Source organism: Aedes aegypti, chromosome 2 (genome assembly GCF_002204515.2).
Source record: "Aedes aegypti strain LVP_AGWG chromosome 2, AaegL5.0 Primary Assembly, whole genome shotgun sequence".
Lineage (NCBI taxonomy): Eukaryota > Metazoa > Arthropoda > Insecta > Diptera > Culicidae > Aedes > Aedes aegypti.
The window spans coordinates 185959565-185970735 of record NC_035108.1 but is presented as its reverse complement, the minus strand read 5'-3'; the positions used below and the strand labels follow the sequence as shown (position 1 = coordinate 185970735).

At 35.6% G+C, this 11171-nt stretch overlaps 1 protein-coding gene across 1 annotated transcript; it reads left to right on the top strand.

Annotated features, from left to right (window-relative positions):
- The first annotated feature begins 77 nt into the window (after positions 1 to 77).
- Positions 78 to 3229, top strand: LOC5577458. The gene is made up of 2 exons (XM_001663339.2): positions 78 to 534; positions 2542 to 3229. Exons 1-2 carry the CDS (start codon positions 426 to 428, stop codon positions 2664 to 2666), a joined length of 234 nt encoding a protein of 77 aa, XP_001663389.1. The 5' UTR covers positions 78 to 425; the 3' UTR covers positions 2667 to 3229.
- Positions 3230 to 11171: the final 7942 nt, after the last annotated feature.

Here is an 11171-nt window from a genome sequence, read left to right as displayed (position 1 = left end):
TCACACAATTTGGTTCGGCTTTCTCCGTTTCCCTTTCTTTGCCCATCTTTTTCTCCAGCCCGACCAAGGAATCGAGAGCCGAGCATCTGTCAGTGAGTGTGTGACACGAAACGAATCAATGTGCAGAGTCGACGACGGTGGCTTATCAAAATATTCTGTGCGCTGGCTGCCGAAATAGTGCGATCGTAATAAATTATTCACGCGTGACCTTATCTGGCGCTCGTTGGTCCTCAAGCGGTCGTAATAGTGAAATCAATTGTGGAGCGGAGCTATTTTTAACCCACCGTGTAATCCGAATTTCTGTCGCCGCTCAGTAGTGGCAATATCCGGGGGCAGGAAGTATAGCGGTATCGCCCAATATCCAGTTAGTCACGAATTTGGGCGGCACCTACTGTAGCTCTAGGAGGAAAATCCCTTCATACATCATGATGAGACTGCTGGACAAGGTTCTAACATTTATAAACTACTGGTGGTTCCGGTACTTGATGATTACGGAGCTGTACATGGTCGAAAGCTGGGAACGAGTGACGATCCGTAAGTACCTACCGTCCAGAGTTAATCTCCCGGGATCTATGAATGCCATTTCAATGTTTAATTAACATGTATCAGCAGGGACTTAGTTTAATATTGTATGTATTCATCGTCATCGATTCAAATATATACTCTGCTGGCTATGTCATATCAAAAAGCAAACAAACTGAATGGATCTTGTAAAAAAAAAATACTTCGGTTGTTAAACCCTACTCTCGTCACCTTTTATCTGAATAAATTTAACCCCGTTGTTTCGAAGGAAGTATTTGCTTTAGCACACAGGGTTTTATGTGCGTTTTCGCCTTTTGCATGTTGCTAGCTTTACTTTCGTAAAGAGAACTTCTATATAGGAAGCCTTGTTGGCACAGTTGTTTTTACTACTTTTAAAGGGTGTACAGAATCAAATTGCGACAAACATAATTTTTTGGTAAAACTCGCAGGGAGTAAAACAAAACATGTAATGAATATTTTCCCATCTTTATTTTATTCAATTTCAATTTCATATCTAAATGCACGAACTTATAAGGTCCTGTAAAACACTTGGACCAGCTTTTTTTTCCCGTTCCAAGTGATTTGGATGATGCCGTTGATACTACATCGATCCTACATTATGAAAGCTTTTGAAGAAGCATGTCATCTGCGGTCTGTAAAGACTCCATGATGGAATTCCGATCTGACTAGACTCAGGAAACAATGTAGAAGTTGGAACAGACACCGTTCAACAGGATCAGAGTCGTTTAAGTCGGCTTGCACGGCTTGGATCTGATGAACAATCCGGCTGGAAAAAAAAACCTTGGTACAAATGTTTCCAGTCCGCGTGATTCTGCTGAACAAAATTCTCGCAAAATCTAAGGATTGAAATTTGCTTACCTAATGGTGGCTTTACTTCTTCTGATGAAGTAGTTTTAGAATGTTTATTCAATACACATTTCCTCGGATGTGTGGACATAGCATCTATGAATGAACCAAACGTCTTGTCATGTAGGTAGTTACGAGTCTCTGGCTTCGGCTCGCAGTATCGCAACTACGGAATCGATTTAATGGGCACTTACCTACTAGTTTTGCTTCTTTCAAATCTACTGAAGAAGATGGGATTTATACTGTTCTGCTTTAGAAGAGATTCAAGCTTATCAAACATGTTTTGAAAAAGCTACTTGTAAGCAGTTTTGCTACTGGGTATATTCCCAGATCCTGGCGTGATATTACTGTGAAGTTTATCTCAAAAGAAAGACGTGCTTATGAAGAAGCGAAGAGTTTTAGACCAATCAGTCTGAAATGACCCATTATCGATCATCACATCCCTTATGTTTATTTAGCAAACATGCCTCTTCATGTGAATCAACATGCTTACCGATCTGGAAAGTCCGCAGTGACTCTTTTACATAAGGTTGTATACAATATCGAGAAAGCATTCGCTCAGAAGCAATTCTGCTTGGGTGTCTTCTTGGATATTGAGGGTGCTTTTGATAACGTGTCTTCCGATGCCATATTAGAAGCTGCACGAAACCATGAGTTACCTACAATGATTACCAATTGGATTTATCGAATGCTCGAAAACCGACATCTCTTCTTGACATTGCGTCAAGCTGCGATTCGGAAATTGAGTGTTTGAGGTTGCCCCGAAGGAAGAGTCTTATCACCATTTTTCTGGAGTCTCGTAGTAGATACGCTTTTGAGGCGCAATTCAATAATAGCGCTTTTTCAAATCATTGATTTGCCGAGTATAGTACTTAGATATCATATTTGTTATGTCATAAGCACCCTGTTCGGCTTGAAGCAAAATGCTCTTTCGGTAGTTGAACAATATGGCCTGGCCAGATTCAAACATCTATTGTTCTTTTGTAGAAATCCAAAACCGGTTTGGATTTGCGTCGTTTTGTCTCTGAGATAAAGCTGAAGAATAACAAAATCATTCTATAATTCATTGCATTTCTGGCAACTCACATTGAGTTTACATAGTATTACATATTACATATAGATTGCATATTTTACGATTTACTTTTTTTTCAGACGTGTTTTTGTTCGCGCTATTCATGCTCCAGTGGTATTTCAACTGTAAGGTCGTACTCCCGTTCACTGGCAGCATACTGGGCATACAGCCGATCGACCAACAGCTGGCATCTTTTCGAACGTAAGCTATTGTCCGATGGACATCTCCTCCACTAATACCTGAGAGCTGCAAAAGAAGTATTCAAGAAAAAAAAATGTTCCACTACCTAAGTTACTATCCCTGTGCGTGGGTTATCCAACTGAGCAGAATCGATTGGTAATCTCGTCTTCAAAAGTAATTGTTAAGTCAGATATAGGAATTTAAAGCGCTACCAGAAACGTAGAGAAATATCATTGTGAATCTGAACTCGATCTGAACGATCAGTTATAGGGTCATCTCATCTGAACAATTAGGCAGAGACAAAGATAAATTATGACTAAGTGTAAAATGCTTCAAGTGCACCGAAACCCCACTAACCCCCACTTAAGCTAGAGGTACTTGGCAAATAGAAAGCCAAACAGTCACTTTTTATAGATGTTGTTTGAGAGGAATTCCTCGACTATAAGTGTGTGTCGATTTTACGGAGAAAATGTAGTGAGAAAGCTTTATGAATGGTGTATACACACGATAGTTGCAAAATGATCAAATAAACCACTTGGAGTAAGGAGGTCTACGAAAAGACCTAGCATGAACGGAGTCAATATCTAATTGAATCTTGTATACGTTCTACGGATCACGTTGTGAGTATCACAGAGTCCCACTAATGATGGAAGCTTATCGATTAGGCGTGCGGCCCCGATGAGTAAGATTGGCGCTTTATCGTGGTTTGTTGTCTGTACGGGATGTCGAGTTGTGGATGTAGAAGTGAGATAAAAGTTGTACAATCGGTTTGTTCAAGTGATAAGACTTAAAGTGACCATTTTGGAGAAATTCCATTGAGTCTAAGCGAGACTGGCGCTAAAGGCGATTAAAGTGACGTTGTTATCAGTAGGTTATTTTCGATTTTTGTTGGATTAAATTTAAGCTCGGTAGATACATGTAAAGGCGACAAGCTGTCTCTGATTAGCTTAGACCGGTTTTTATTCATTGAAGACTTCGACTACTTCTTTTATACCTGTCACACCGTATTACCTTTGCCATACCTAGTTTTTATTTATTATTTTTTTTTTTAATTTTATAAACAGTGAAAGCTAGTTTTCCTTTACCTGTTAGTATTGGGTAATTTTGCATGGAAGAATGGAAAAATACCAATGGTGAGCCAAAACCTTTTACAATAGGTATTTTCCCGAGTTTTTTTTACTGATTGATGGATTGAAACGACGTACAGAAAAAGTACTCCACTTTAACAGAACTTTAAATTGTTTAGAATCTATTTATTTGCAAGTCACCTAGCTATTTGCAAGTCACCTCGCACATAGGCAGTTATTAAAACGTGAATTTATTTCAAAAATATTGCTGCAATTCCGTAAAATAAAATATATAATATTACTGCTTATTAGTTATAGTAACACCAAAGTATTAAACTTGTAAATTATACCTACTTTATGTTAACAGGCAACGATGTTCAACCTCCATCATGTATTAATTTTCAAGCCATGCACATGAAAATATTTTGAGTAACAGCTTAAATTGTGAGCACTGCTAGAATACAGAGTCATACGTATTGTAGGGTAGATTTATAACAAAAAAGTTCTAATATTTCTGTTTTATATTGAAACGGCACATTTTGATTATCTTCATGATTACACATTTTTATGATATAAACTATGAACATTTTCAAACCTTCTGCTTCTTAATTTAAACTTCCAAATTTCGAATTTTTCATCAAGATACAGTCGTTTTTTGATGACTATATTGAAACCTATCCAGCTTTTTAAAAGCGATAATGGCTGCCGCAAACTAGCTCGCTGTCTGGTAGGGATCAGTCCATCTGACGTTTGGCTTGGGTCGTTTAACATTGAACTGACCCAAGCCAAGCGTCATATCGTTTGATCCCTACCAGAAAGCAAACCAGTTTGCGGCAGCCATTAGCTATCGTAAAAAGCTGGATACAAAACTATACACGAGTTAACGGCCGCACAGTGACGCATGGGCAGACAAAACCTCAAAAACTCATGTACTCAAAATCACTTGTTAATATATTGACTTAGACTTCTATACCATTTAGCTAAAGTTTCTCAAAATTTAAGGTTGATATGTTTTGTCTTCGATTTTTGGCAGCATCGTAAGAATGGAAAATTCAGAAAAAATGAACTGCTTATAATTCATCAACTATTGTTCATGTAGCAAACTTAAAACAGCTGTCTATCTACGAAATCATAACCGATTTAAGCTCAATAGACATCATTTGGAAGCGTAATCTTGAGCCTTTGATTTGGCCATAATAACATTTTTAACAGATTAAGTTATTATTTGTAGCAAAAATGTTTTTTACCATCTTACTTCAAAATTTTGTTAAATTTTCAAAACTTTCTCCGTTTTATGTGAAGTTCTTCGGAAAAATGAGTCACTCACTATGAAGCAGCAATCATGCATACTTACAGACGTACAATAGTTTTTCTATCTATTGCCATTGTTCATTATAATTTATCTAATTCATCATTCAAACCTGTATCATGTTTCATAAATCGTTTAAAACTTAACTGAAATCACTAAAAGAAAGTTAAATTTATATCTCTATTTCAGGTTATATTGTAAAAATGTCTGCTTACGACCTTTTTTGTGATAGCATTTTTATTCGATTGGAAGAAAAATTTAATTTTGACAAATTTCATTAGAAAATCGTAAAAGTTTTTCAAGGGGGTATGCTTCTATAAAGTTGAAAATACAAAGATACGGAATGTATTTAGTATAAACAATATTTTCATGTTTAATACCATATGTGCTTTTTGTAACAGTTGTCAGTTCAGCGTCATTTTCAACTAACATGACAAATTGTTTCACGTCTTGCATTGGCTCGCAAAAAATAATGGTGTTATAAATCGAATCAGTAAGGTACAATTTTAAGCTTGTGATAAAGCTGCTTGCGATAAACAAGTGTTTTGTTTTCATTTCCTATGAAAATTTTTATGGTCTAACTTATCCCAAAATATCTTTATAGGGTGCAGATTAGACCTGTTCATATTTAAAAAATGTCCGGAAATCTACCGGTCAAGCAGTATTCGGAATTCTCATGCCAAGAACAATGTCTGGTTAAATTTTCAGCTCATTTGATAAAGATTTCAGTATGCTTCAAGTTGAAATTATGTTTTTGGGCTTATTTCAAGGTTTTAAAAATCATAACTAGCATGTAAAAAATCAAAACCATTTGCAATTACCACTATTTGAAAGCTAATTCTATTCTGTTAAAGTTTGTCGAACACGCTAATAAGATTAAATTGAGTTTTAGCATTGTTTGATCCAAATTTGTTCTCCACAGTACCCAGAAATTACAGTTTTCTCAATATACATGGTATATAAAACACCCATTGGTATTATTTTTTCAGGCCCTAGTCAACGGGAATCAAAAATAATACATTTATGAATTCATTGACCATCAACAGCTTACATGTTGCTTGAGGCAATAAATTACAATAAATACCAAAGATCGAACACCGCATCGCAACCTGATGATAGTTAAATCATGCATGACACATGTACCGAAAACGAATGAATTGAACAAGTTAGCATTGCTTTTTCTTTCCGAGTGATGATTGTTTTGATCGCATTTCACTGATCATTTAGAACGATTTGAAAACAATCATCATCATCGACTGAGAAAAGGCAGTGCTAACGTGTTCATTTTTTGTATTCTTTGAAGCTCACGGTGTTGCTCTTGGCCCACAGTGGATTTACAAATGTGCTTCATAATTACCTATTTTTTACAATTTATTTTCGTAAAGTAAATGGTAACTTTGAACGGGATTGACTTTTAGATATGCAGTCTTCATGTCTGGAAATTAAAAATCCAAAATTTTCACGCAGGCAAGCTTTTCAGTGAAAACACTTCCCGAAAAATGAGATATTCAAGAACTTCGAAATACAAACCTCAACCAAACTATGTTAAAACTTGCTCCAATCATAAAATCGTGTTCGGCAAAAGTTCGTAGAATTGAATAAACTACTATGTAGAGGTATTTTCGATACATTTTGATGTTTCGTTCGGTAGTTATGATTTTTTTTAAACTTGAAAATACCCTAAAAACACATAATTGAATTGAAGCACAACTAAATTTGCTCTAAATTGAGTGAAATTTTGGCCAGAAGTTCATTTTGCAATGAAAAATCAAAGTATTGGTTGACTGGGGAGTTTCCAGACATTTTTGAAAATATGAATAGGTCTAGTGCAGATCTACTTGGGCACTTCCATGATTCACTTTGGCATGGGGGGTTTACTCGACCAAATTGTATGAAACTTTGCAATGAGAAGCACTTCAATACGACTCCTCTAGTGACCAAATATGAACTTAGTAGCTTTTAAAAACATCCACTGCCAAAGTGAATCAAAAGTGCCAAGAACCCGGGGTAAGTGGGACCTGTCAAAACAGGGGATTTTCAGTACGGGTTTGGGCCGAAAGGTCTCAGATTTTCATGAAACTTTTTACACAGGCAGGGCTCATCAATATATGAATAAAAAAATTGAGAAAAATTCAGGGTCGCCTATTTTTCCGGAAAACTCAGTTGGATTTTTTTTTGTTTTCCCCTGACACTACTTACTTTGAAAAATCATAACTCAAGAACGAAGCATCATAGAAACAAAGTTTTTTTATGAAAATGAAAGCAAATTTTCTCAGGAATAAAAAAAAATAATTGGAAACAGTTTTCCACAAAATTTTCCACCGTTGAGAAAATTCGTAAAGAAAAGCCGGAAAAACTATGCTCCAACTCGTGAAAAATTTAAAAAAAAAATTTTTTTGAGGAGATAATTTTATAAGCTTTAATCGCTGAAATTTTTGAAATAGTATTTTTTTTTTCGTTTTTGAGTTATGGCCAATTTTGTAAAAAATGTGCAAATGTGCCATTTTGAGCCTTTTCTTTCAAAAATCATAGCTCAAGAAAGAAGCATCGTTGAAACAAAGTTTTTTTTTTATGAAAATGAAAGCAAATTTTCTAAGGAATAGAAAAAAATGTTAACTGGAAAAAGTTTTCCACAAAATTTTCCACCGTTGAGAAAATTCGTAAAACTATGGGGGGAAACTATGTTTCAACTCGTGTTAGATTTTCAAAGAAATATTTTTGAGAACAGAATTTTATAAATTTCAATCATTGAAATTTTTAAGATGTACCTACTACTTTTTAATTCCTGCGTTTGGTCATATTTTTGTGAAACATGCCCAGATTTCTCGTACAAGTCTTTTCGTTCGAAAATCATAACTGAAGATAAAAGCGTCACAGAAACATTTTTTTTTTTTGTCAAATCGGAATCAAATTTTCTCAAAACTTTGAGACTTTTTGGAATGGAACAAGTTTCCCAGGACATTTTTCACCGTCGAGGAAAATAAATAATGATAACGCGATTAGCTATTCCAGCTTACAAACAAAGTCAGTCTTTAAAAAATCTCACTCCAAGAGCTGCTGAGATTTAAAACGCACAGATCAAGATCGATTGCGTGCGCTCGTTATCTTCTAATCTAGGCATGCACTGAATCATGCGTCTTGTATGAGTTGATTGAATCCCAGGATTCAATCCTTGATTGATGAGTGTTATTAGAAAACAATCGAGTAAACCTTGAAAAACATTAGTGAAAATTGTCTTTGACAGCACACACGGAATGCTGTTGATATAGGGTAGATGTACCAATAGTGGAGGTACTAAGCACGATTGAACTCCATTTTACCGCCTTAATTTAAGAAGCGCAATTAATGCACATGTTAATGTTGTAACGAGAAGTAACGACCATTGACTTAATGAGAAAAACGATTTCATCGTAGTAATCCACGGCATGGCATAATTTGTGTTCCTATAGTTGAGGTATCCGTTGTTTTCTTATGGGATCCTCCATTATAGGAACACTTTACCGCAACTATTGGTACAACCAAGAAAAGTTTTAGCAATTTTAGTGATATTTCATCAGTTTTCAAGCAATTAGAACGCTCTTTTAAACTATTCCGTGTATTTGTACTAGTTTGGTGAAGTATTTTGTTTCTGTCGTGATCATCAAACACACGTCAACTCACTTCAAATCGTTCCTTTTTAAGTGGATTCTGTTCGCTTTGTCTACCCGAAAATACTCACGGAGTTGAAGTTTAGAATTTGTGGTGCAGGAGACAATCACACGAGCCTAACCCTATGAAGACTTGGCCAAACAAGCATTACATCCTCGCAAGCATTCGCAATTTTATAAATTTAGTTATGAATGTGATTATTAATTATAAAAAAATAAAATGTGCGTGAAATAATATTTATAAAATTGTTTAATCAAATTCCTTTACATAATATCTTCAAATCAAATTGTTAGACTTGATCCTTCTCATAGGAGATTTTAGGGGAGGATTATTTAGAACTCCATATGCACCATTTGGTATTCATTAAGTTTTCCTACAAATACAAATCTTACTACGGGGAGAGGAGAGTTTGCGTCTAAATTATCCTGCACCATCAAAAAACTAGAACACACTACTGACGTGTGCAACATTATTGCTATACTGGGGTAAATCTTTCGAGAAGATGTTTCTTTCATCTCTTGATTTAATTTCTGTTAGAGAAATATAGACTACGAAAATATAGTAGGTTCAACGTCGAGCGCTCATTGACACAATTTGTACAGATCAATTGTGCTGATTCAGCACCCTAAAATGGGGAAAAGTGACAGTGTAGCATTTCTAGTTATTTTTTTGGAAATTTTAATACGAATTTGATAAGAGGATATCGCTTCTGAACAGTTCGATTTTTTTAATACTTTTGGGTTTAGCTTTTTCAACATCGGTTATCCATCAGAATGAATCCTCCGGGATTATCTGTTCCTGACACAATGGAACACACTTAATTATCGAATTTGATTTCGGTAAAGCAAATTAACGAACTCTGCCGGTAAATCATATATTTACTGAGATCTCGTTGAAATTTGACACTTGATCCAAGTTGACAGATGTGAAGTGCCGAAAATCGGTTTTTTATATGTTTTACCGAAATTCAGTATTTTATTTTGCCACAGCATTCGGCAAACGAATGAATTTACCGAGATTCGGCGAAGTGCATCTGTCAAAATGCTGGAACACGTGCAATCGACAGAAGGAAAGCCTGATTGGTCACGTAAGTTATTGGAAACGAATTTTGTTTTATATTTTTCGTTTTTACTAAAAGTTAATTAGAGCAGTGATGACTTTCGTTTAGATTACATTTCTCTTTTCAGATACAATTGTATTTCGAGCTTAATTGAAGTCGAAACGCGATGCGAAAATGATTCTTTGTCATTCGGAGGATTTTTGCTATTACCTTGCAGCTAGCATAAACACTTGCTGCGTCGCTATAAAATGAGGAGAATTTTTTTTTTTGTTGAAAAACGAAAATAAAAAAGTTGGAACTTTTTATTCGTATACCTAATAAAAAAAATAACAATGAACATTTACAGAATTTCGGTAAAAATATGCCGAAAATTTCGGCAGATCTTTGTCGATCTGCTCAGCAAATTTTGACAGCTGGATGAGTTTTGAATTTTGCAGTGGTGTTCGGCACTTTGAACTTTTACCGAGATTTTCGCCGAGATCTCAGCTGTTGGGTTCTCGGCAATTTATTTTACCGGCCTCGGCGAAATAAATTAAGTGTGTAAGTATGCTGTTCCGCTCAAGAAAAGTAAAAATTTCTGCCCAAGAAATGGTCAAGAAATTTCCTACAGGGAGCTCCATTTGAATTGACATTTCTTTTCAACTGCGTACTGCGATCAAAGAAAAATGTTTTTCTTGAGCATTTCTTGCAAGAAATTTCCCACGTGTATTATTTTGACTGAAAAAATCTTGGCGGCCATCTTGGATTTTGACGCCATCTTTGTTTTAAGTAGTAGAATGAGTTTTCACCTTGATAGCACATGTAGCATGTCGAATTCAGAGGCTACCAATAATAACAAGGTTACGTATACTCTTCTTCTTATTACTCTTTATTTTCCTGACGTTACGTCCCTACCGGAACCGAGCCTGATACTCAGCTTCATTAGTTATAAATACAGGATATTAAATAGTCATTTATAATACGATTTTTAATATCAGAATAATTCTTCGACAAATCTTTTTTTTAATTCAGTGATAATTAATTAATAAATTTATCGAATAAAAACCGTTCCAAAACAAAATATGCTTCCCTCCAGCTCGTAGCATAAGCAACATAAAAAAATTGTCAAAAGGAATCAAAACAAACCACACAAAAATCGTGGTAGTGAAAAGGCAATCTCGCGTACGTGTTGCACCAACGGCAACGGTGTATACAAAAATGTCAGAGAATCAATCGATTTAGAATACATCTCTCTCTTTCATCGACCGACGATTTGGACGGCGATTTGAGGAACGGCGGTTCAGAACCGCCGTGTCCAATCTGGATATCTCCGTACAATAACTGTGGAAGTGCTTAAATGAACACTAAGCTGAATAGCAGGTTCTGTTCCAGTTGGAAGATAACGCCAGAAATAAGAAGGATGGGATCATGTCTATCAAATATCTCCTACAAGAAAACTCATGCTAA